Raw genomic sequence first — 26,612 nt, 5'->3', positions numbered from 1 at the left:
TATGGGAGCGGATGGCAAACAAACACAAGGGGCGTGGTTAGGGCCGTACACATAGGAGGTGGCCACACCGACGTCCGCACCTGCATCCCCCACGGGCCCCTCCCGGGGGGGCCGCGGACTATAAGAGGGGGTGAGCCGGAGGGCTCGAGGTCGAGGTATCAGCTTTAACCAGCGAAGACGGAAGACCAGCTAGAATAGGCCCCGGAGCTCCCCTGGCTCGCTGTCCTTATAAGGGCCGACCAGGGCAAGCCGGTGGCGTGGCCCCGAGAGCCCAGACTGACGAGCAGGTCTGGGAACTCAGGGGGTCGGATCCCAGCTTGACCAGGGCTGGGACAGGTAGCCTCCCCTAGCTCCCTAGTGGAGGACTTGGGCTTAGGTTAGCGGGGCTTAGATGTTGTGTCTCCCTGTTAGCCGAGTAAGGGGACGTTACCCCTTAGGTCCTGTGTATACTCGCTAACTGTATACAAGTTGTGTTAATAAATAAGTGTGCCTCCGATCCCGTCGTCAAGCCTCCTGAGTAATTACTACATCTGGTGTCAGAAGTAAAACGTCCAAAGATGGACACACGAGGGACGACACGTACCAGGGAGTCGGAGAGGGAGGACACCGCGGCCGAATCACCACCAGAGATGGCCGAGGTCGGATCGGAGCAGCCGGGGCCGAGTACACCCGCGCCGCTACGACAGGAGGGGGGGGATGCGTCGGCCGAGGGACTTCGGCTGGCTCACTCCCGCCTGGCGGAGCTGCTCTACGCCGCGGCCGCCGTGTTGGAGGAGATCACGCGGCTGAGAGCTGGAGGGGCTGCGCGGGAAGACGGCAGCAGCCGACGCACGCCGGCATTTCCCGCCACCCCGACGCGGCTCGCGGTTAAATTTCCCGCCATCACTACAGTGCGAGCAGAGGGCGGGGCCGGCCTGCGTCAGGTGACTGCTGAGGGCCAAGCACGAGCCGTGACATCATCAACGCCGGCCAGCGCGTCAACAACGGAGCGACCGGCGATGCCATGCTCACAGCCCGCCCACACTGTAACGTCGGCTGGGAACGAGGGAGCGAGATCCGCAGCCACGGACGTCGCCTTACAACAGCGACTGCCGCCTCTCAAGGAGTTCGTGGGAGCGGCTGGAGATTGGGGTGGCTTCAAAAGGCGGTTCATCGCTCATCAAGAGATGGCGAACTGGACGGACGCCGAGGCACTATGCGCGCTGCCGGCGATGCTGGACGACGACGCCCTGGCTACCCTCACCTCGGCGCCTAAGGAAAAGCGCGCCACGCTGCACCTGGCGCTGCAGCTGCTGTCAGCCGTCTATGGGCCGCCTTCGGACTGCAGGCAGCTGTTCCACGATCGGCATCGGGGCGCCAACGAATCGCCCCTGGCCTTCCGAACGGCTCTCCTGGCCCTGGCAAAGGCAGCTTTCCCGCGGATGGACGAGGAGGGAGTGGACGCCATGGTGGCTGAAAAGCTGCTGCTACTCGCCGATGAGCTGGACATCGCCGTCTTGGCTCAAGACGACGGAGAGATGTCGTCCCTGCTGGTCGCGCGCCACATCCACGGGGGCTTGCGGTCCCTGCGTCGCAAGGCTGCCAAGGGGGTGGCCGGCCATGCCATGGAGGCCACCGCCCTCCCATCAGAGGAGGTCTGCGGGGTGGAGCGGCGGGGGGAATGGAGATCGACGGCACCGCAGGCTCGGAATGGACCGAGCCGCCAGGAGCAGCCCAGGCCATCTGGGGCGCTCACACGTTGCTACAACTGTGGCCTGCAAGGCCACGTTGCGTCAGGATGCCGGGCTCCCCGTCAGCGCGGAGCGACACCTCGTCAGGACGCCACGCCGTCTCCACCCAAGCTCCAGCAGAGAAATACGGCGAGTCGTGGCACCTCACACGTTTGGCCCATGCACACATCCGACACACACTCACGCGCTCAACTGAACAGGGTTCGAAAATCGCCGCCCATCGCGCGCGATTGTTCTGAAATGCGGCGAGCGCTCCAACCGGGTCAGTGGTCGGAGCTCGCCCATCGTGTCGTTGCTGCGTCGGCGGGATCATCGGTTGTGGTCGGTAATATTGATGGGGTAGAGGTGCGGATTTTAATTGACACAGGGGCATCGGCGACCATTATATCTGATTTGATTTATAACATCCTTCCCGTTCAAAGTCGTCCCTTGCTCCCTGTTGACGTGCCATGCTATGCTGCTAACGGGGGCTCGCTGGGCATTATTGGGCAAATCCGCGTCAAAATTTGCATTGGAGACATTAAATTATCCGGGCCTGTTTTGGTTTCCTCCTCACTCGCGGTTCCGTGCCTGTTGGGGACGGATTTCTTGGCCAAAATGCCCATCCGTATCTTGATTGACCAGGGGTGCATCGAGCTCCCATCGGGCCGACGTGTTACATTTTTGTCTTCCCCCACCACGGAGCGTCGGGCGTTTGCCACCGTGCAGGCGCTCGTGACAAAAACTGTGCGCGTACCCCCGGGGGCTCAGATGCTCGTCCCTCTTAGGTTGCGTCGGCCGTTTGCTAAAGGGGTTGCGGATCGGGGGGTCTTGTTGGGACCATCTCGGGCCGGGGTCAATGGACCCGATTTGCTAGCGGCTCAGACCATGGTGAAAGGGGATGGGGACCCCTTCATTGCAGTCCTTAATGTAGGATCGCGAACGGCCGTGGTTCCTCAAGGGACCGTGCTTGCACACGCAACGCCGGCGCCCTATGAGGAACCACTCGTGGGTCAGGTAACCACCGATCCTCCGTCGCGACCGCATTCGGACTGTGATGACGGATGGCTGGATGCACTTTGCGCGGGATCTGTGGATCTGTCCGACACGCAGCGTGCGCAGCTGCGAGTTCTCCTGAAAGAATTTGCCGACGTTTTTAGTAAACACAAATTTGATATTGGTTGTACTAAATTGCTGCGACACCATATTGACACGGGTGACAGCGCGCCAATCCGCCAGAATCCCTTTCGGCTCAGTCCCGCCGAAAAGGATCATGTCAAATCGGCTGTTGATGACATGCTAGCCGCCGATATCATTTCCCCTTCCAACAGCCCGTGGGGCGCACCGATCGTTTTGGTGAAAAAACACGACGGCTCACTGCGGTTTTGTGTCGACTTTCGGCGATTGAACAAAATTTCTGTGGCAGATGCGTACCCGCTTCCTCGAATGGATGAGTCGCTCGATGCCTTGGCGGGGGCGCGATTCTTTTCCACCCTCGATTTACTATCTGGATTCTGGCAGCTTCCTCTGGATGACGAATCAAAACCTAAAACTGCTTTTCGGACACCGCAAGGTCTCTTCCAATTTAACCGCTTGCCGATGGGCTTACATTCTGCGCCGGCAACTTTTCAGCGGTTAATGGAACTGGTCTTGGCAGGCTTGCAATGGGATTCGTGTTTAATTTACTTGGACGATGTCATCGTCTTTAGCAAATCCTTCGAGGAACACCTCCAGAGGCTGCGTGCTGTTTTTCTCAAAATGCGGGCTGCCAATTTAAAATTTAAACCGCAGAAGTGCCATTTGCTCCGCGAATCGGTGCGGTATTTGGGTCACATTGTTGGGCGCTCGGGGATATCCACTGATCCCGCCAAAACAGAATGCGTCAGCTCCTGGCCGACTCCCACCTCGGTGGGAGAGGTCAGGAGTTTCATTGGGTTCGCGTCGTACTATCGACGGTTTGTGGCTGACTTCGCTACGATCGCGAAACCATTGCATGCCTTGACGTCCAAGGGAGTCAGGTTTCATTGGGGGCTGGAGGAGGAGGCTGCTTTTCACGCCCTCCGGAATGCCCTGGTGGGGGCTCCGCCGTTGAATTACCCCGACTTCTCACAACCCTTCTTGCTCGATACAGATGCAAGTAACATGGGCATCGGGGGCGTGCTGTCCCAACTCATTGGGGGCGTAGAGCATGTGGTGGCTTACGGTAGTCGGGTACTGTCTCCAGCGGAACAACGGTACTGCGTTACCCGTCGGGAATTATTGGCAATTGTTTATTTCATTCAGCAGTACCGCCCATATCTGTACGGTCGGCGTTTCACCGTCCGTACAGATCATGCGGCCCTACAGTACGCTCTGCGGGTTCAACAACCATCGGGCCAGTTGTCTCGATGGTTGGAGATTCTCCAGGACTACGACTTTGTCACCACATATCGTAAGGGCGTCCGCCACACGAACGCTGACGCCCTGTCACGGTTGCCACCCACTTCGGAGTGCGCTTGCCTCCTGGGTTCGGGGCGTTGTAGGCCCCCGAACGTCACCACCGATTCGGTCCTCGTGGCCGCCGCCGATGCGCCTTTGGCTTCGGGTCCTATCGAGCAAGAAGGGAGGGATTCGTTGCTGGGGTTGTCGGTCGCGGAATGGGGACGCCTCCAAATGGAGGACACCTCCCTCCTCGCTCTGCGCCGTCGCGCAGGGGGGGTTGGGCAGGGGGTGGCGAACATTGACTCGTGGGGGTTGTTCCAGGGTCTTTTAATGCACTGGGACGGAAAAACCCGCCGCCAGCAGCTCGTGGTGCCTGCAGCATTGAGGGGTAAGGTGGTATGGGCTGTTCATGAGCGGCTTCTGCACTTGGGGGTTCACAAGACCTTTGCCACGCTCCAGCTCGATTTCTTCTGGCCGGGCATGGCAAAGGACGTGGGGGATCTCCTGGGGTCGTGCACGCAATGCGCGCAGCGAAAGCCACCAGCTAGGGGGTCCAACCCTCCGCTGCAGTCCATAAAGGTTTCCCGGGTTAACGAGCTCGTTGCGCTAGACATACTCGGCCCATTTCCCGCTACACCCAGGGGAAATAGGTATTTATTGACAGGGGTCGAATACTTCACGAGATGGCCTATGGCCTGGCCCCTGGCCAACCAGTCGGCAGCAGCCATCGCGGAGGCCTTTGTCCAGGGCTATGTCCTCGACAAAGGTGCTCCGGAACGGCTGCTTACTGACCAGGGTAAGAATTTTTCGGGAAAACTCCTCCGCGAGGTGTGCGACCTCTTGGGTACGGAAAAAATTCGGACCTCCCCGTATCACCCTCAAACTGACGGGATGGTGGAACGGCTACATCGGACCATCACGTCTATGCTGTCCCAACAGGTGTCCGAATCCCAGACAGATTGGGACCTTCGCATAGCCGGTGTGTTGCAGGCCTACAGGATGGCTCCCCATGCGGCCACCGGATTTTCCCCTTTCTTTTTAATGTATGGCCGCGAGGCTAACCCCCCTGTGACGACCCAGCTGAAGCTCTCGGCGCCTCAGGCGAAGTCTACCTTGTCCGAACACGTTAAATTTAACATCAGCAAATTGTCTGAGGCGCGGGAAGCGGCCGTGCAAAATTCTGAACTCCGCCAGAAGGCGAACGAGAGGCTTCGGCTGGGGCGGGTACATGTGTTCAAATGGAAACCAGGGGACAGGGCATGGTTGCACTGTCCCCAGGTGCCACTGGCAACCTCGTCAAAGTTGGTACGGCCGTGGCGGGGGCCAGTGGAGGTCGTACAGGTCTTACGGCCGCAATGTGTTCGCGTCAAATGGGGGAGGCGTCGGTGGTACGTGCACCCCTCAAGGTTGAAACCGTTCATTGCGCCGGCCCGTGGTTCACACACACACACGCATGGCCAAACGTGTGAGGGGTCCGCCGACTCCCCGACGTCGCTGCTCTCGCCTGACATGACGTCAACTGTTCCATCTCCAGGTGCAACAGGAGTGACGGGTCCACGCCCGCCAACCCCTCCCGGAGGGGTCGGGGGTCACTCGGCAGCGACGCCAGACTCTCTTGCACCCGGACCGTCACCAACCACCACTGAGCGTGCCGGGTCGAGCCCTTGTGACGGGCCCGCCGCGAGAACGCGCGCCAAAACGCGCAGACTATTGTGAGGTCGGCCGTTGGGGGGCCCTTGCGGACAGTGGGGGAGGGACATCCGGAGCGCGTGTATATATGTTGGGTTTGCGGAATGGGGTATTTATTCGGGAGGGTGCGCCGGGTTATTTTTTTTCTCTTTCTTCTTCTACCTGTTCCTGTTGTTGTTGTTGTTGTTATGACTGTTATCGTTCTTGTTAAATTTACGCGAGGCACACACGGTTTTGGGGAGGCATGCACCTTTATTCTGGTTTTGTTGCAGCCGGGGACGGCTGCGAGCTGTACAGGGGGGGGTGATGTAGAGGTGTAATTGTGTATGGGAGCGGATGGCAAACAAACACAAGGGGCGTGGTTAGGGCCGTACACATAGGAGGTGGCCACACCGACGTCCGCACCTGCATCCCCCACGGGCCCCTCCCGGGGGGGCCGCGGACTATAAGAGGGGGTGAGCCGGAGGGCTCGAGGTCGAGGTATCAGCTTTAACCAGCGAAGACGGAAGACCAGCTAGAATAGGCCCCGGAGCTCCCCTGGCTCGCTGTCCTTATAAGGGCCGACCAGGGCAAGCCGGTGGCGTGGCCCCGAGAGCCCAGACTGACGAGCAGGTCTGGGAACTCAGGGGGTCGGATCCCAGCTTGACCAGGGCTGGGACAGGTAGCCTCCCCTAGCTCCCTAGTGGAGGACTTGGGCTTAGGTTAGCGGGGCTTAGATGTTGTGTCTCCCTGTTAGCCGAGTAAGGGGACGTTACCCCTTAGGTCCTGTGTATACTCGCTAACTGTATACAAGTTGTGTTAATAAATAAGTGTGCCTCCGATCCCGTCGTCAAGCCTCCTGAGTAATTACTACACTGGTATGAGATAGCCACTAATATCACATTGGCTATTGCCGACCATTATCCATTATCATTAGGTATCCTGCCAGAGCCAATGTTGGATAGTACAGTGTCTCTTTCAGGGAAGCCAGATATGTCTGACGGGAGAATCTGTAGAGTTTATGTTTATTTTCTTGTGGTCACTGTTGCTTTATTATCGTGTGTTTTACCCATTGAACAAGGACAATAACAATAAGTACAAAAAAAAATATTTTGGACTTCTCATTTATCTTTTTTTTAGAGTAAAGTAGATATGATACATTAGCTGTTTTTGTATGTATTCCTAGAGTGAATTGATCGACTCAGAAACGTAAGTATAGTGACACTGCAGAATTTATAACTGCAGTGGCAATTCCCCAGATTTCTCCAAGGGCCTGTTCCTCTTTTCTTGCCGCAGTATTGTCTCACGGCTCTGGTGTTTTACTGCATTCTAACTTGGCAGGAGTTTCTGACATTGACCGCATGAGTTGTGTGACACCGAGCGTGTTCAACTTTTAAAAAATGCGTCTCAGATGAGTTTGAATCAGCTGTTCTGTGCTCACTGGCAAGAACGCACATTTTAATCCCGCATTTTCACCTGCATGGGTTGATTGAAATTGATTTAACATCACCATGCTCCGCAATGTTACCGCGAGGTGGTTGGATTGTTTTGGTTTCAGCCAATCATCTCGGTTAACCCATAACATCTGGGTCTGTCCTGCAACCTCCCCACCAGCGAGCCTACCAACACTTTACTTGACCTCAAAGTTCACCTCGCCTGGTACAAGCGCCGCGGTGACAACATCGCCGTGGCCTCGCGGCGAATGATGCCCGCTGTCGTGTTTCACCTGGCCGTGCGTCTGCGTGCCCGTGGGTGCGTGTCGGTGTTCTGAATGCGGACAGTTGCTGGGAGCCACCGCGATCGAGGACAAGCTGCAGGAGGGTGTGCCGGAGACCATTGCGAAGCTGGCGCTGGCTAACATCAAGATCTGGGTTCTCACGGGCGACAAACAAGGTTTTCATTTAACATTTTAAACTACTTCACCTGGAAATTCCGCCCAAGGTGGAGCGTCTCATTCGCAAGGGTGTCCACAGTGTCAGCCGGACACATACATGGCAGGCACATGATGGAATTTATACACACATTTTGAAAGGTGTGGCGCGTGTACACTGCGCACGCTGTGTGCACGCATTAACAGCATCCACACGTGCGGCTTTCTACCATTAACTCTTATAAGCATTGTGCGCAAAAATGTTCACTTAATTCTGATGTAGAGTTTGCTTACAGTGCTTTGCTTTATTTAATCCAATAAATGCGTGCTAAACATACCCATGGCCAAATTCATAATCCGAATGGAATTGACTAAAGAGCAAAAGTTTGAAGCAAATTTATTTCCACCAGACACATTCTGCTCAATTTATTAGGCGATCATTGTTAATTTCCATCAGGCGATGTGGGAAGGGCGTTTAATCACTCTTGCGGACGGCAGCTAGGGGCTGCCCAATCAGGCCTTCATTTGTCTTGATGCACACGCGTAGACTGCCGTGTCTGACAAAACTATTCCGTAAATTGCGGTGCCTTGGTGCAGTGTCGTTGGACTCTTCCACTAACAGCTAATTGCTTGTATATATGCAGTTGTACATACAATGCCTTGCTTACGCCACTGACGGCGGAGGGCTTCCGGTGGAGAGAGATCTGTAAATCCCCTCCACGGAGTTTTTATCTCTTCCACTCTGGGCAGACTTCATGGAAGAGGTGGAAGTAGCTACACTGTTCCGCACCAAATGTGACCTGCAGATCGTACCCAAATATGCATGGAAAATATTTACACGGTTCATCTGCAGTTGAAACGTTATTGCACATACATGTACCACATTCACGGTGACGACTACAGTCATAACCATTTATTTTTGTCTCCTGGAGGTGGGAAAGTATTTGGAAATAACCGTGTGAGTTGTTGGCACTTGTGTTGTTGCAGAAACGGCGGTGAATATCGGCTACTCGTGCAACATGCTAACAGACGACATGAACGAGGTGTTTGTGGTGTCGGGGCACACGGTCCAGGAGGTTCGCGAGGAGCTGGGGTGAGCACGCGTCGTCTGCCTCTATCATAATGGGCTTCATTCACCCTGCAATGCTCATCCACTTCCACTGTACAGGGACTCCTCTACGTGCGAACTTTCAGAGATACGAACCAACCTGTCCCGATGTCCAGTTGCCTGCTCGGACCGAGAGTCGTAAGTTCGACCGCCGCGCAATAGATGGCGGTGGTGGCATCTCCATCTGCAGAACGTGAAGAACCAGTGGCATCTACAGCTGCAGGAGATTGTACAACTTTCAAAGCCATTCCCCGTGTTTAGTGTACATGCTGTACAACATGTTTGGAATCGACAGGAGTAGTTGAAATTAAGAACAAATTGAGTTACGAACCTCTGGAACCTAACTCGTTTGTAAGTAGAGGAGTCCCTGTATTACGAAAAAGACAGCTACTGGCATTAGGTAGTGCTTCCCTGCAAATATAAATCACCGGTTTCAATCAGCAACTCGGGTTTTTTTTGTCTTCCAGTTTAATTGGTAGTGAAGTGTCATGTCTGTGGACACCAGCTAATGGCCACTGTGGAGATGGAGCGATGGAATCCGCTCGTGTGCAGGTGGATCATTAGGTCGCAGGATCGCGAGCAAAAGCGATGGCTTTGAGGAGACCATCATGCGGTGAAATAGTCAGGGCTGGTGATCTTCATGATGAAGAATGAGCTGGTGGTTAATCTACTACTGAAGGGCCTAAACTAGTGGTCGAAATTTCACATTCCTTTTGGTGAGGTCCACTCATCCAATACCAACCTCTGGAGGGACAAAATGCTGAATCGACCATCAACTGGCACGTGGCAATCCACTTTGTTTTGAGAGGCTCACTTTTTCACTTGCTATTCATTCTACCGACGAGTCTGCATTGCCACGCGCGGTACAACGGGGAATGAAGTCCCAGATCATCCCGGGCTGTGGAGCACCTTTAACATCTTGTTGAAATTCAAACCATCGGGATAACTTTGCCGCTTCGTATTAAATAACGCCCCAGCTTTGTTTCGTCTCATCTATTGATCTCAATCCATGTGTTAGGTTTGGCAGTGAGTAAAGCATTTGCAGCTGGTTGAGTATTTTTATTTTATTTTCCACGAGAGCATTTCGTGAGGTATACAAGGCATGCAGCCGCGGATGCTGTGCCGTGATCACGTGGAAATGTCATTCGCAGTGACGACACATCTTGATGTTTGCGCTGCTCTTGCATAAGAGAGATGTTGTTTATCCGAAAGCCATACTTCTCTGTACCAAGCGCATAGCAGCAGAAGAGACTTGCTCTTTAGCTTTTGATCATTTTAATAATATATATTTTTTCTTATCGTGTTTTTTGGAAAATTTTCCTCTCAGTGGAACAATTTGTGGTGGTTTGGTTGTTTTAACCCTGAGTATTGATGGAAGCTGCATCTCTACCAACATGAATGATGCCCTATGTCACTTAATAATTTGCTCCTGCCAGTGTTAACAGATAACTTTTTCCATGGCTGCCAAAAGTGTTCCTTTGCTGTCTTAATTTAATTTAATTCAGATGGAAAGTTTATTAAAACATCAGCTTCGAGTGCTACATTTGAATGTTGACACTACATTATATAAGACTACATTGTATGGGAATACATTTATCCTAATTATAGTGCACATGCTTTATTTAATAAAACACTGCATTATCCCAACTCTAGCAAGCAATGGGGAATTCATAGCCTTTGGTGACCATGATCCATTGGTGGAAATTCCTCATTCCCTTGACGAGGATGGCTAGTCTCATCAATTATAAAACTAGCATTGGCCTTCCATGAAAGGGGACTCATTGTATTGATCCTGGAGGGGAGGATGAGGGGCATCGTTCAATCAAGGCGAACGCTCGAATCAGAGTGCTGCATTTCATTTAGGACCATCATTTAAATGCCGACCCTGACCTGCAATTTTGTGAAATGCCATTGCTAATGGTACTCTTAATATCGTCTATTTTGGACATTTTACTACAGCTACGTATGCATAATCACCATTCACAGGCTTCCCATGTTTTTGTGACGTGTATAATACTTGAAATTACCTCCTCGGTTATCCTCGTTAGCTTCCATACATCTGCGCACTGTTGTCCAACATCTTGAGATAAAATGTCGTTTTTGATAAATCCGTTCAATAATTGTAAAGTTGATACATTCGAATGTCCACGGCCCAATTGGACAACATGCAGGTGGCCGAGCTATTGTACGTTGTTGTTGAGGATGAGACGCGTGCATTGCCCGCGTCTTCCTGCGTTGTCTGCGACAGACGTGCAAAGGCCAAGATGCTTGGACTGAGCAAGGGCTCGGCTGCAAATGGCTTCCTCTATTCGTCGGTGAAGGATCCTTCCAAGGCCTGCCCATCCATTGAGACGACTGTGGAGGGGGAGTACGCCATCATCATCAATGGGCACAGCCTGGTACGGATGGGTGCAGCATGCCGCTGGGTGGTGTTCGTATAGCAGGGAGTTGACCAGAAAGTTTTTATGTCCATGCCGAGGTTGGTGAGCGAGCCATTGGGCAGCTTCAGGATTAGCCTGTTGATTGTCTGAAACGCTGCCGGTGAATGATCTAAGAGGGCAGTGGTGTTACCATGTGGTTCACGGTATTGAGAATGGTGCTAGCAGTCCGCACTGTGGGCTATTCTTAATTTTCCTGTCACAAACGTGTGTCCCATGTGCTCTGTGGACACCACGCATTGGTGAAAAGCATCGATGGTTGGTGAAGAGGTAGGTGCACCCCAGACCTCTCCCGCATTCCGATTTGCCCGTGACACGTGGGCGGGTGTGCGTGGCTTCCACCGCAGGCGCACGCCCTGGAGGCCGACATGGAGATGGAGTTCCTGGAGGTGGCCTGCATGTGCAAGGCGGTGATCTGCTGCCGTGTGACGCCGCTTCAAAAGGCGCAGGTGGTGGAGCTGGTGAAGACGTACCGCAAGGCCGTGACGCTCGCCATCGGGGACGGAGCCAACGATGTCAGCATGATCAAGAGTGAGTGTGCCGCCGGCGAGCCAGCGACCGAGTGTGCGCGGGCGAGCAGGTGGGCGGGTGAGCAAGGCGGTAGGTAGGCGAGCTCGTGGGCTGGCAGAGGAGAATGTATGAGAGGGCCGGGTAGCTCTGTGCACTTAATGGCAAAATATGTTGTGCAACAAGTCAAGAGTTTATTGCCGAAGGCCACATGCCCATGTGTGATTCCTCCTGTGTTACAATGCATGCTTGTGAGTAGGGGCATAATGTTACTTTAGTTCAGAATCGGAAAATACCAGATCGGTTTGAATGATGGGAGACTGAGTCATAATTGTATCGTGATTGAAAATAAGCTCGGATTACAATTGCCGGAGCGATTGGGTATTATCCGTGTCCCACAGCACTCGGCTGGTTGCCCTGGTTAGTGACCCTCGCTGACCATGCAGCAAGGTCCCGTGGAGCGAACCAGCCACCGGCGATAACTCACCGTGCTGTGCCCCCCCCCCCCCCCGCGTTGTCATTGCAGCGGCTCACATCGGCGTGGGCATCAGCGGGCAGGAGGGCATGCAGGCCGTCCTGTCCAGCGACTACTCCTTCGCTCAGTTCCGCTTCCTGCAGCGCCTGCTGCTCGTGCACGGCCGCTGGTCCTACCTGCGCATGTGCAAGTTCCTGTGCTACTTCTTCTACAAGAACTTCGCCTTCACGCTCGTTCACTTCTGGTTCGGATTCTTCTGCGGCTTCTCCGCCCAGGTGAGAAAGCACCACGGGTCGCTGGCTTGCCTACACAGGTGCATTTAATAATAACTTATTGATCCAGGAAAGCCACGTAGAATCGAAACTCATTATTTCAGGAGGGTCCTGCATTAGGAATGCATTTTCCTGCATCCCAATTATGCATACAGCTTAGTGCTTCAACTGTGACCATCCATAGCTTCAAGGAAATGGGAAAGCGAATCAAACAAGTGCACCAGGCAGAATAAACCCCGCAGGCCAACTAGCAACACTGTCTCCCCGACAGACCTGCTCTTCACCTGAGGATGGCTGCTTGCGTTGTGGCCGAAACGTCGTGAGAATTATTTTATTATGTTTTATTTTTATTATTTTATTATTTCCCTTCTACGTGACTTTACCGAAAGAACCAAGAAGATGAATCCCTGCAGTCACGAAAGCTTTAAATCGAAACTAAATTGGTACTCATTAATAGCCCAAGTGTGCTGCGTTGCACTGACATTATTTTATCTGCATACCCAAAGTAGTGTTAGGTTGTCAGGAAGAAATTTCACTCTCACCAAAACACATTCCACCCAAAGGAAACATGAAAGTCAGAAGACGCAATTGAATGTTAGTAATTAAATCGCCTGTTAAACTCGAATGATTTGTCTTGCCTACGGTTGACCTAGCGCGTTATAATATAAGCGGTGAGGTTTAAAGCCTTCATCCATGTTTCTTCACGCAATGAATGCACATAACAAGAATTGATTAAATTATAAACATAAGATTGATTCTTATCATAAAAATTCAAACCGTTTCGGACCAATGTATTTAAAAAACTATTTAAAACCAACCATGAACACATGATTGAAACCTGCATTCTTGAGTTACATAAAGCATTCCCAGGTAAGCCGTGATTCCATTGCTTGTAGAGAAACATGCATGTTATTGCATGCGAGTGGAATGCTGTGTTTTAGGTATGTGTTGGCCTTGAGACTGTTTTGGAATTTTCACAAGGGTGTGCTTTAAGCGCTATACGAACTGGCAAACAAACACATTTGCAAGAAGTGAACACAGCTGGTTTACACTTTCAATCCCTTCCTTCAATCTGCTTTCTCATCTTGCCCGAACACTACCATAATACTTTTTCTATTTTACAATCGTTATTATAATTCCTCATTTCCGGAAAACTCTTCCCCTTTTAATGTTGATGCGTCTTTCCACATCTTCTCGCCTTCCTTTCATGGTGCTTCTACTATTTTACTCTCCAATTTCCAATCTCGCATCCAAACAATGTTTTTTTCTTTTCCTGCCTTACCTCCATTTTATTTTGTTCAATAATGCTCAACGTCCCCCCCCCCCTATCTTATGTCGTTCTATCTTTTCAGACGGTGTATGACCAGTGGTTCATTACGCTTTTCAACATTGTTTACACATCCTTGCCAGTGTTGGCGATGGGGGTGTTCGATCAGGTAAGCATGTGTCAGATGCACCGTAGCCACAGTGAGGCTAGCTGTACTCCCTCTCATCAAGTTGTGTGTATGTAGAACTTATTTTGCAGTATCAAAGTATAGAAATAGGTTTTACCCTTTATGGCAATAAGACAGGTGTTAAGATGTTAAAACACCAAACTAACTTTTGCAAGGAATCATGTCTGCATTAACCACACATACTTGTGGTGAACAAGCAAACAAAAACATATATGCATTGTAATTGAAACTGATTGGTCTTCACCAGAGAGGAGACAGCCTTCTTGGTTCACACTGAACCTGCTCTTGCCAGCACTGACCGTTTGAGTGCGATATTGTTCCATGCACATAACTCAAGGAAGGTTTGGCAAATCACAAGCCTTTAACTCTATTGAATTTTTTTAAACTCTTGACAGATGTTTCATGGGAAAAAAATATGTAGAGTGAAAATAAAATTGAATACCAATACTTTATTATTGCAACAACAGAGGTGCTGTAGTCAAGACAGAAAAAAATGTAAGCAGTAGTATTCCTGTAGGGATAATGAAAGAAGCCAACATGCTGGAGGAACTGTAACACTTAATCAAAACAGCACGGAATTAGGAACAGCTTCAACAGCACTGCAGGCCATTATTATGTTGAGTTTGCGTCGGTGTTTTTATCTTCTTCCTCCACACCGCCATAATATCCCAAATGTGCTTTAGACATTTTAGCGCAGCGCAATGAGTAATTCATGTTAGAGTCTGATTGTTATAAAAGAGCACGTTGAAATGATCTCCTCAATGCATTCATGGTTCTATCCTACACAAAACTGTAGACTCTACTTATATTCGTTGCACTGGTGATTGGTTGCCTCTTTACCTAAATTCTGAACCTGTCTATGTAGCTAGGCTGGACTATTCATTCAAAATCAAATTTGTACAGTAAGAGCTATTTTTTTGTTAAGAATCCACTCTTCACCAGATTTGAGATTACCAACTGGCCATATACGAGAGCCTACCATGGATTTGAACCAAAGATGTAACGGTTGCGACCCAGAACAAAGCTCCCACGATGAAATCCCATTCTTTCGCTCGCAGGACATCAACGACCAGTGGAGCATCGACTGCCCAAAGCTCTACGAGCCGGGGCAGCTCAACCTGCTGTTCAACAAGCGCGAATTTTTCATCTGCATCGGGCAGGGCATCTACACGTCAGTCGTGCTCTTCTTTGTGCCGTACGCTGCCTTTGTGGAGGCGGTGCGCGATGACGGAACCGGACTGTCCGACCACCAGTCCCTGGCTGTGGCCGTCTCCACGTCGCTCATCATCGTCGTCAGCCTGCAGGTGACCGACGACTCCACAGCTGTTCTTCTTTTCCCCTGCCCCCTTCCTTTGTGGGTAACTGCGAGGGCCTTGGGAACACAGTTCATCTGGAGAGTTTCGATTTAAAGCTTTCGTGACTGCAGGGATTCATCTTCTTGGTTCTTTCGGTAAAGTCACGTAGAAGGAAAATAATAAAATAATAAAAATAAAACATAGAATAATTCTCACGACGTTTCGGCCACAACGCAAGCAGCCGTCTTCAGGTGGAGAACAGGTCTGAAGACGGCTGCTTGCGTTGTGGCCGAAACGTCGCGAGAATTATTTTATTATGTTTTATTTTTATTATTTTATTATTTTCCTTCTACGTGACTTTACCAAAAGAACCAAGGACATCTGGAGAGTGTTTGCAAGTCCACTGTCTGGTTTGAAACAATTTTTTTGGCATCTTGTTGACATTTGCTTTGGTGCCACAAACGTGTGCCAAGTATCAATAAAGGTATTTAAATCTCATCACATGCCTGTCAGATTATATAATGGATTCTGAACTTTTGCGGGTGGGAAAAGTGCGTTTTATTGTCCAGAAAAAATAATAATAAATGAGGGGTGTCCTGGAAAATAACTTGATAACCTACACATTCTGATATTCCATAAAAGGAGGCTTTTGTTGAGAATAGGCAGATTAAGTGAATTAAAATAGTAATTGCACAAGCATCTGTTGAGAGATACAATAAAAATGGTCCAAAGTGGATTGTAAAAGTCACAAGTAAGCTGCCAAGGGTTATCTTAACTAAATATGAGTTGGCAAGTTATTTCAGGACACCCCTTTATATTCACTGTTCAGGAAAGTGATTATCCATCCTGGGGGAAAGGGTTTGACTCTTAGCCATGCACTGTGTATGCATTTTCATTCCAGATGGGTCTGGACACAGCCTACTGGACGGCCATCAACCACTTTTTCATCTGGGGCAGCGTGGCTGTCTACTTTGCGATCATGTTCGCCATGTACAGCGCTGGCCTCTACAGCATCTTCCCGTCCCAGTTTCGCTTCATAGGTGCGGTGATGATGCAGACGCCATCCTAATTATAATGGTGGTGGTGGCGGCGGCGGCATCAGGGACACTGAGGACCATTATTTATTGGGAATATTTGTTGTTTTTGGTGCATCAAGATTGAGTATATTGTCTTTATCTTTTTATTAAGGTGGGTGAGTGCTGACCTTTAACTTGATATTCACTTTACAGTGGGGTGGCACTAGGAATGGTGCGTAAGTGACCTATTGCAGGCTGAGGAAATCTAGTTCAAGCGTCTGATCTCTGAAAACAAGTATTCGTCAATGTATAGATCAAGCAGTGCAAACACCATTTCTGTTTAAACTTAACACTTTTGCCAGCACAGCTAAAATAATTGGCAGTTTAAATTTGGGGTGATTCTTTCACATGGTATTTAAAAGACAACGGACATTTTTTTAAACTATGTTGGATTTGGAGAAGCCATTCAATGGCATCTAGGGTTGTCAGATAGATTTAATTTGTAACTCCTGCAAAAGGATATGCGATGATCGACAAAGTGATCGATGGATTGCACATCACCGCCATTACAATTGGACGACTCGGTAAATCGCCACTAATGGAGGAGGTAGCTGCATTTCCCATGTTTAGTTTTAACAAGTGTTAAGTTAAGTTTAGTGGCTCTGAGATAAGGAGCAGCCAAGTAGTTAACTTGGGGTCCCAAAGACACAAGCATCTACATGACCTGAAATTCAAAGTGTGGTACATTCATACAAATGAACTTGCATTAACCTCCATTGCACCAGCACTTAAAAGTCACTTAGAGGCTGTACCCGCAAACTCCAGGATGTAATTATTGTAATATTTTCTTGCCAATGCAAGTTCTGGTAGGCGTCCCATGCGCAAGAAAGCTAGAAGCAATGACTGATGTGTTGAATATGCGTTGTCACTGCAGGCACAGCACGGAACACGCTAAACCAGCCATCTGTGTGGCTGGTGATTGCGCTGACCACCATTGTATGCATCATGCCTATCGCCGCATTCCGCTTCTTGAAGACCGACTTGCGGCCCACGCTCAGCGACAAGGTGACGAGTCCATCTCACGCGCACACACGGGATGCAGAGCTCTAAGTTTAGATTGGTTTGGGATACTGGAACCTTGCTATACAGAAGGGATGCATTCCTGGGAAATTCTACTTCAAGCAAACTCTAATTACCCATAAACATAATGCTAAAATGTTTTAGCTTATATTTATAGAAAATAAATGTGACTAAATGGCATTAACATATATGTATTTTTGTAAACGTAATGTACTTTTTAACATCACAGATGTACATTTTCACCATGTACATTCCTAGTTAAAAAATTGTGCCAACATTTATTGAGCATTTTTTTTTTAAATAACGCATATGCGAAACATTTAACTTATAAGAAAATGTGTTCCCTAATTAACCGTATCTGAAGGCACTAAAAACAAGACATGTCAATAAGTCTCAACAAATCAAATGACAAAAGGCTTACTTTCTTTAACGAATGCACCTGCAATTCCATTCTCTTACCGACACAGGAGCGCTACATGCAGCGACAGCGACGCAAGCAGAAGCCGCAGACGCTGAGGCTGCACCGCGTGCACCGCACAGGCTCGCGCCGCTCGGGCTATGCGTTTGCGCACCAGGAGGGCTTCGGCGAGCTCATCACGTCCGGCAAAAACATGCGCGGCTTCCACTCTGCTACGGCGCTGCTCACACGGGCCGCACACGGCAGCGCGAGCTGGTTCGAGTCGCTGGGCAAGCGGCGAGCAGGCGACCCGACCTCGCAGCAGCAGCCTAAGGTGGGCGGCGATACGCCAGCCAACGATGCCAGCGAGCAGCAAGAAGAACAGGATATCGAGCAGGAGCTGGGAGAAGAGGCAGCTGCACCAGCGGTGGAAGCTTCATTACTGTTGTGCGCATCACCGGAGCTCGTGTCGACACCGGAGTCGGTGTCGACACCGGAGCCGGGGTTGACGCCGGAGCCGGGGTCGACGCCGGAGATGGCGGTAACACTGGAGGAGCTGGCATCAACAACAGAGCTGGCATCGACACCAGAAAGAACTGCCACTTTCAACGACACCGAGATCCAGTGATTGCTTTCAACAACACAATGACTGAACGAGGCCTTTTGCACACTGTGAGAACCGTTGTGACACACTTGTGCTCACGCAAATGGGTGAAGTGAAGCACCATTCAGCAAATCCCTGCCAGGCCGCAGTTTTCTGCTGGCGAGGCAAAGCAACGAGTTCAGCAGGAACAGGGGAATAAGGGGGCACCCGTTGATTCCCAAATTGTTGCAGATGACTGGGACACTTATTTTGCACTGTCTGCTACCAGTTCAGAATTTCTCATATTGCCTTCTTAAATTTGGTTTAAAGTTTTCACAATGCAGAGCTTCTAGTTCACATTTTTACATATTGGCATTAGTTGAAAAATAATGGTAAGGTAGTTTTACTCCGATTGGTGTATACGAAAACATCTGCCGACCAGCTTTAAACACTGCAGAAAGACGTATTTGTAGAATTTATTTCTCACCGACATGAGCCGTCTATTCAATGTTGTGCCTTTTTGTTCATTTTTACAACTACATGGAGATGCTTCTGTTGGGGAAAGCATTTTGTAGTGGAAGTGCGGTGTTAGCTGTGTGTATTTTCTAAACACATGTACGTGCATTTGTAAAAAAGTGTACCTTGAACACCAGAACGTCAGTTGCCTTTGTAGCATATTTCTGTAGCTGACAGTGTACATTACGGTTTTAGTTAAAATTGTTTGCAAAGCTAATTACATGTTACAAATGTACATTTCTTTTGTAAAAAACATAAAAAAATTTAGCAAAATAACTATATTAATAAAACCCAAATGTTTGTTTCATATTTCAAAACTGCAGTGCTTCAGATTTGAGCAAGGGTGTTTAAAGCTGTTTATTTTTATACCACATTCTGTTTATTAAAGTTTAAATATGAAGGTGTGGATTTTATAGACCCTAGTTGTGCATTGTTTTTCTTTTTGGCAACGACTATCATTTTTCTGAAAATAAAACAATGCAGAATAGTATATAATGGGCCAAGTATACCCTTCAGAATTGGTAACGAGTTGAGGCAAGTAATTTCTATTGACCAAAACACTGATTCGTTCCTCCTTAACATGTTTTTACTTTGTTGAGTTTGTGTTTGTCATTTGTTACGAAATGTCAATGTAGCAACTGGGACTGTTGCTTTCAGTTAAGCTGTCACCTGCCTTTGCTGTTTATACATTGTAATGATTACTGTTGACCGTTTGCTCCTTGTGCAGCAAATGGAAGCACAGTACATATTGAAGGCAAACAAGCATGTTTTAATGCCAAAGAGCTAAAAGTAATATCAGATTGTAAATACAACATTCCATAATAATTTATTGCACATTTATACATTTAAAGGATTGGTATCTTTTGAGTAATAAATAATGAGGTATAATTATCATGTTTTTTTGCTTTTTTTTTGCCAACTTGTCAAATATTTTTAAGACATCCATTTGACCACAACCACCAGGAAATCCGACATCTGTCCATAATCACCTCGTTTTGTTTCCACCAGAGCGACAAAAACCTAAATTGCCACGAAACCTACCACACGTCAGTTGCCCAAGACTATAGTGTTTGGACTAGATTACTATGAAATACCTACGAATGAAAACATTTACAACGAAGGCTGCAAAGTAGATTAACTTTTGTAGACTATACGAAAAGGCATTTGATTGGTTGGAAACTGATGCTCTCACACACCAAGGCCTTATTAAAAATAAGATCACGCTAAAATAAAGGATGTCATTCTAATGTGGGCAGTGTTCATTTTGTTTTAAGTCCTGATTTAACACCTTGCAACAAAGGTTGAATGTATTTCCAAATTTGGTTGAACGTGTTAGTACTCTCCATCTGCATGCCTGTTAGGGCGACATCTCGTTTTGTGACTCAGAAGATAACGTTATAATAACACAGCCTTTTGTTAATGTACCGTTGAATGAAACCATCCCTATGCTGTCCCATGTTGGTTGTGGGGTTATTTGACCATACTTCACCCCATGATGGGGTAGTGTGTATTGGTGGTGTAATGGTTTGTGCACTGCTACAAATGATCAAGGGTTAAATACCTGACCACAGCTAAGATCGGTGGGGGGTTATTTCCATTGGTTCCGAAGTCTATTAAATTATGTACCTCCCAGGACAAAGGCATGTTGGATAGTAATATAAATGCATGACGTTTCTTCTTTGTTCAGACTAAACCACCACTCTTAGTATAATCAACCCCTCATTTAATGAACTCAGGATATTTGGAAATGTTTGCATTTGTAGTGAGTCCAACTGAGTCGCAGACGTTATCTTGGGAGCAACACTTTATTCCGCATTGACACGTAACACAACACGATCTACACCCGGGAAGCACGGTTCGCTATCCTGGTCCGGACCACCAAGCTGGTTCCCAGACCGCGTGGCTAGAGGCTTCTTCTCACCGACGTGGATCTTCCTAACACCAGCACAGGAAGAACCCCGTGCTCCTCACGGAGCCCTCCTTATATGCCCCCGGCTGGGGCTGGCTCCACCCTTCACCCCGTCCACCTTCCAGGCCTCTCGAGCTCCTTCTCAAAGGTTCCCAAGAGCTTTGGACCACGTGACCGCCCCACGCCCCCGGTGCCCCCCCCCCTCCAATATCGTCCGGTCACGTGACAGCAGGTCAACCAAGCGTATCATGCCCCAAGGAAACCCTGGCTGACTGACGCTCCCTCACCGGGAGCCCACACTACTCGCGGAGACTCCGCGCTAACCAGCGCTCACCCAAGCCCCGCTCGGGCTGGTGGTACTACACCCCGTAACCCGGGCTGCCCGTAATGACAACACATTAACGGCCGTGGCTTCGCAAGCCCCGGCACCATAGTGACAAGCACAGTCACTACACATTTAACATGCAGGGGGGCACACTGGACCAAAATAATTGTCCCTCCTGCTTTAACAACAAAAGATGGTGCCCATTCAACTACAGCCCCATCCATTAGGAATTCCCCAGCTCCACCTGTTGGCATTTATTTACTAATATCCGTGGTAGAACTATGGTTCCCAATAAACGATCCTGGTTATGGTATTCCTGGTATTGCAATTACCAGAGTTCCATTGAACACACCCTCATGTGGAATCTGGTTAGAACAATTGATGCTGCCACCACACGTGAATTAAAAAATTGGAAGGATCTGTGCAGCTGCAGTTTGCTGTGAGCTTACCAGTTGTCCTGAGATCCCAAATCCTGCATCTCTTCCTTAGAAACACAACTATTTTGTGTACACCTATGCCCAGAAGCAGTCCCACCGTTTTGTGTGGGCATCTGGCACTTCGACTCCCACGATCTATCCCAATTTGGTCAGTGATCGATACGCGATCATAGGTTGCATGCACACAACCCAGGTGTAAGATGGACCTGAGCAGTGGATCATACTGGTAGAAACCTCCTGGTTACACCAGCCCACAGGGGATTATTGTCTGTCGTACAAGGAGGGGCGGGGAGGGGCTGGGTGGGGGGTGGGAGGGGTCGGGCTGGGTGGGGAGGGGCTGGGTAGAGGGGAGGGTGCTGAGGGGCTGGGTGGGGAGGGTTGGGCTGGGAGGGGCTGGGTGGGGGGTGGGAGAGGTGGGGCTGGTCACCCCATGGTGCCCTTATACAACTCAACGTTTAACCTACTCACGCCGGCTTGTGCCCGCCCTCACAGTCGGGCATCTGTTTTGCGTCAAGGTGCATGAACTTAAACTCGGGCAGCCATCATTTTGTTCGTGGGCTGCCACTCGTAGACTCGCGAGCAGATGTGCCTGGATTTTCCCTACAACTCTCCAGCTTCACCCTGATCCCATTTGAAGGAGTGTGGGGGCTGGAGGACGACGTAGCCCTGGTGCAGGCATTTCAAAACACTTAATGACCGTAATGTCTTTTAATGCATTTCTCACTTCACACATTCTTGCCAAAAAGTATGCAAAAAGTTATGATTATAACCTTTGTTATGAGGGGCAAACAAAAGGCTGTCAGATGTAGTTTATTTTCATAAGATGTACAGTCGTAGTGATGAAAGCATATATACAAAATGTATTCTTTCCAAATAATAAGCATATTCAAGTGAATGAAAAATACATTAATGAAACATTCTCCAATGCATTTCTCTATGTAAATACCTACTTTGGAATGGGTCAAATGCAGTGGCAACCTCAAACATGAAATGATACGTAACATGTTGCAGGCAGACCTAGCCGGGCACACTGAAGGTGCTTTCCTGGAGAAGTGAGCGCCAATCGAATCAGCGCAAAATTGGGTCATTATACCACAGGCTTTACAGTCGTACCTCGGTATACGACCGCTTTGGAATACGTCGAATTTGGTATACGTCGTGTTTTGACGCCGAAAAAACGTCTTGGAATACGTCTTGCTTGGGATACGACGCGCTTGCTAGAACTTGTATGGGTCGGGATGAGTCTCGCGTACACAATACTGTTACGGCTCTAACAAGCCGTAACACTATTGTGTGGAATGACCAGACAATGTCACACTTCAGGAACATTCTTAGAAGGCAAAAAAAACTTCAATGGACAGGTTTTTTAGTAAAACTCAAACCTGGTGAGCCTCAACCAGGTCCAAATCAAGAAAAAAGACAGAAAAGAGAAAGAGCAAAAAAAAACAGAATTTCAGCTTCCTGGAGTTTTAATGGGAGGGGGGCTCTACTTCCAAAAAATAACATCTCCTCCTCCCCTTCCTCACCACCATCCTCATAGGCTATCAACTCCTCTCATTGGCTGAGCGATTCATGGGGGCAGGTACATTTTCTCAGCCAGCGCTGGTGCATGTTCTCACTCGTAAACACTTTGTCCTGTAGATGATTTTTACAAAAACAATTCTTACAAACACTCTTTAGTAAAAAAAAATGTCTTCAAGACAAACAGGGATATACCAAATCAGCATTCTACGGGATCACGCCAAGCAAAGTCTGCCTGCATAGTTGTAATGACAACATAATTCTTACTAATGTATTTGAAATGTTTTGAGACAATTGATTGAATTGCCAGTTGCGAGGTTATTTTATTCAGTAGTCAGCCTGTGTTGGAGAAAGGTACTTCATATTGCAGATTTGGTGATGAGTGGGACAGATTGGGACATATAAAATGTTTGAGTTACATTGTTGAGGAGCTCAAAAATGAGCATAATGTGGTTCATTCCAGAAAGCAGGTGGTCCATGACAAAAGTCCATTTTAAAAATTCAAGGACAAGTTGTTTAAGTCGGCTCATTTTGGACGGTAGGCAAGTCATGATGGATGGTAGACAGTCCATGTTGGGTAGGTGGTCGATGGTTGGAGGATCACCGTCCTAATGGAAAGGAGTCCAACCGAGGTACATTTGACAGAGCAGCTTCTCATTGGTGGCCTCCTGGATGAGGTAATGCACGTGGCCCTCGATGGATAGCGGCAAGCCACGCACTTTGTTGTTGGGGTTCTTGATCACGCCGTGCAAGCGCTGCTCGATGTCCTGCACAATCTGTTTGGCCTACAGAGTCACGGCCCCACAGACAACAGATGTGTGTATTGTATGAGGAAATATACTGAATGTTTACTTCATTGTAATGTGTTTTCGTCAGGGTTATAGATTTTGCAGCTATTTGGTTAATATGTTAAACCATTTTGCAATCACTTCGAGGTGTAATATTACATTAAGTGCCATGAAAATATTAAGATACAAATCATAACTCCACACACATTCTACCTCTCAACCAATTGGTGCATAGTTGTTTGGGGCATATAAAAGTGAATAATTACATACTTATTCTTGATTTGAAGCTTTCGTAACTGCAGGAATTCACTCTTTGGTTCTTTCGGTAAAGTCACGTAGATATAAAAAATAACTAATAAATCACGATCTTGCATTTACTTGCAAATTCCATCCCTAGCCCCGCTCACTTGCCCTGTGTTGTGCCCTCCACAGGCGTATGTGGCCTCTGGTTGCGGTGGCTCTCGCTACATTTCCTCCTGCCTCAGCAGTCCGCCTGCTGTGTTGTTTCACCTGAAGACGATGGCTTGTGTTGCTATCGAAACGTCGAGATTAGTTATTTTTTTTATCTACGTGACTTTACCGAAAGAACCAAAGAGTACATACTTATTGTTGCGTTCAAGGGTCAGTGCATGTCTTACTAAGAGTACTTGCCCAACATTCTATTCAGACTAACAGGAGGTGCTTTTTATATTTCTATAATTGAATGTATAAGTCATATTACGATTCATCAATTCATTGCATCTTAGAAAAAATTTTTCATGCAAATGATTTTCAAACATTACATTGAGGCTAGTAAAACAATAAGACAGTTCACAGACAGAACAACATGAGGCAGAAAATAAAATGAGTCATTACAAATGAAACAAATGTATTCTCGAATCAAATTGGGGGGGGGGGGGGGTCAAATAGTTACATGGCTAATATGTTTGTGCAAACGCCTAACAATGGAAAACACCCAGCTTGCAATCCTGGCAAGCTCTTTAATGTCACATTAAGAAAAATAAACTCTCAGAAAACATACGGAATACATGTGCCAAGTCAGAAAAGGGATCAGCCTGTCCAAGATGTGATATCTATAACAATTTATTTAAAACCACAATCTCTGTTCAGATGTAATGTAAAAGTGTCTAGATGCTAATGCAGCAACCCCAAATGTTGTACATGCCGATGGTTTATTATGTGTGCAGGCCTCGGAAATAAAATGCATAACTGTTTGACCCAGGTACGCCGAGTGTAAGACACATTAGTACAGGCATCACGAGAATATGTTTCCCCTTGTTTCTGGCAACAAAACAGGTGTTTAGATACTCTTAGGTTTTTTCGGTAAAGTCACATAGGTGAAAATAAATAATAATAATAAAATAATAGAAATAAAATAAGTGATTTATTATTTTATTTCTATTATTATTTCTATAATTTAGTATTTTCACCTACGTGACTTTACCTAAAAAACCTAAGAGTATGAATCCTTGCAGTCAAGAAAGCTTCAAATCTAGGTGTTTAGATGTTAAAACACCAAACTGAAACCTTTTACAAGGAATAATGTCTGCATTAACCTGTTTTGTTGCCAGAAAAAAGGGCAAAACCTATTCTCATATTTTGGTACTGGTGTAGAGGAGTAGAGGAGAGTGGTGGCGTCGCGTGCGCTGTCCGGTGCTGTGACATCACGGGACGTGGGGTCGCACGCGCCGGGCAGTGCACGTGACGTCTCGCCTCAGAGGGTATTTAAGGGAGACCCCGTGACGTAAGCGGGGTCACTGGAGGAACGGGGATAGTGGAAGGGGTGAAGAGGGAACCCTTATAGTGATACCTGTTAATAAACCCTGGCGGAAGCCCCTAACTCACCTCCGTCTCCGAGTACCTCCGTCTACAACAGCAACAACTACTTAACAACTGGTGTCAGAAGTTTACACCGTCGCCAACATGTCAAAAGCGGGCGCACGGCGTAAGAACCCACCGGCACATGACTTGGAGGGTGCCGAAGGCGGAGAGGAGGCTCCAGCAGTGACCCCGGAGCCCGGGACCCCGGTGACGGTCCCCATGGAAACGAGCGGGCCGGAGCGGGAGGATTCGGCTGCGGGGAGTGCCAGCTCACCGCCGCCGCCAGAGACGGAAAGCGTCCCCGCAGCTCTGCTGCACCAGCTCCTGCAGGCGGTGGGGCAGCTGACCGTCAGGTTGGCCGAGGTGGAGGCACGGACGCAGCCAACCGCCCCGCACTTGAGACGGGAGCAACTGTCAACTGCCAACGTTGAAAGCGCCGCCGTTTTCCCAGCGACCGCTCCACCGAAAATGGCCGTCATGTTGGCTGCGACGCAATCCGCGGCGGCCATGTTGGCTCGGGAGACGTATGCGGCCGCTACTACGGCTGCGACGCGGCGGCCGGCGGACATGGCTGCCATGGCGACCGCGCCGTGGCTTCGTACGCCGCCGCTGACAGGTGGGTCGCGAAAGCGCAGGTGCCTTCACACCTCGCTGCATCTATGGCGTGGCCCATGGGGGCCGCAACTCAGCCGCACTTCGCTGCGTCTACGGCGTGGCCCATGGGGGCCGCAACTCAGCCGCACTTTGCTGCGTCTACGGCGTGGCCCATGGGGGCCGCAACTCAGCCACAATTCGCTGCGCCTACGGCGTGGCCCATGGGAGCCGCAGCACCACCGCACCTTTCCGCGTCTTCGGCGTGGCCCGCGGGAGCCGCAATGCTGCCACCGCCGCACCACGTCGCGTCCGCCGGGTGGCCCGCAGGTGCCGCTTGGCTTCCACACCTCGCAGCGCCGCGCGGCCAATGGCAGCGCCGGTTACCCGACGTTGCGCCGTTTGTCGCGC

At 49.1% G+C, this 26,612-nt stretch overlaps 3 protein-coding genes across 4 annotated transcripts in view; 1 reads left to right on the top strand and 2 right to left on the bottom strand.

Moving 5' to 3' along the window:
• Positions 1-19,635, top strand: part of LOC144935561 (phospholipid-transporting ATPase ID-like) — a 102,292-nt gene extending 82,657 nt beyond the window's left edge. For both annotated transcript variants that reach the window (XM_078862336.1, XM_078862338.1), the window contains exons 19-28: positions 7,580-7,691; positions 8,656-8,761; positions 11,025-11,175; positions 11,562-11,745; positions 12,248-12,471; positions 13,821-13,904; positions 14,981-15,226; positions 16,119-16,257; positions 17,168-17,298; positions 17,781-19,635. In XM_078862336.1, the coding sequence (XP_078718462.1) occupies positions 7,580-7,691; positions 8,656-8,761; positions 11,025-11,175; positions 11,562-11,745; positions 12,248-12,471; positions 13,821-13,904; positions 14,981-15,226; positions 16,119-16,257; positions 17,168-17,298; positions 17,781-18,338 (1,935 nt within the window). In that variant the 3' untranslated portion in view covers positions 18,339-19,635. The remainder of the gene's footprint in view (positions 1-7,579; positions 7,692-8,655; positions 8,762-11,024; positions 11,176-11,561; positions 11,746-12,247; positions 12,472-13,820; positions 13,905-14,980; positions 15,227-16,118; positions 16,258-17,167; positions 17,299-17,780) is intronic.
• A 2,681-nt stretch (positions 19,636-22,316) lies between these two features.
• Positions 22,317-26,612, bottom strand: part of ATR (ATR checkpoint kinase) — a 63,577-nt gene continuing 59,281 nt past the window's right edge. Inside the window, exon 49 of the mRNA XM_078862335.1 lies at positions 22,317-23,786. Coding sequence (XP_078718461.1) covers positions 23,610-23,786 — 177 coding nt within the window. The 3' untranslated portion in view covers positions 22,317-23,609. The remainder of the gene's footprint in view (positions 23,787-26,612) is intronic.
• LOC144935564 (uncharacterized) lies at positions 25,298-26,203 on the bottom strand. Its single transcript, XM_078862343.1, has 2 exons — positions 25,747-26,203; positions 25,298-25,546 (listed from the first exon to the last, which is right to left on the bottom strand). The coding sequence occupies exons 1-2, from the start codon at positions 26,186-26,188 to the stop codon at positions 25,515-25,517; spliced, it is 474 nt and encodes a 157-aa protein (XP_078718469.1). The 5' UTR covers positions 26,189-26,203; the 3' UTR covers positions 25,298-25,514.

Source organism: Lampetra fluviatilis, chromosome 13 (assembly GCF_964198595.1).
Source record: "Lampetra fluviatilis chromosome 13, kcLamFluv1.1, whole genome shotgun sequence".
Classification (NCBI taxonomy): Eukaryota; Metazoa; Chordata; class Hyperoartia; order Petromyzontiformes; family Petromyzontidae; genus Lampetra; species Lampetra fluviatilis.
This window is presented reverse-complemented; position numbering and strand designations above follow the sequence as displayed.

Excerpts from the sequence above, each read along its gene's own strand:
- LOC144935564 (XM_078862343.1), bottom strand. The coding sequence starts at position 26,188 with ATGGCAGCCATGTCCGCCGGCCGCCGCGTCGCAGCCGTAGTAGCGGCC. Across the intron at positions 25,547-25,746 it reads ACCCTCCAAGTCATGTGCCG|TGACCCCGCTTACGTCACGG; the intron begins GTGGGTTCTTAC and ends CCGTTCCTCCAG.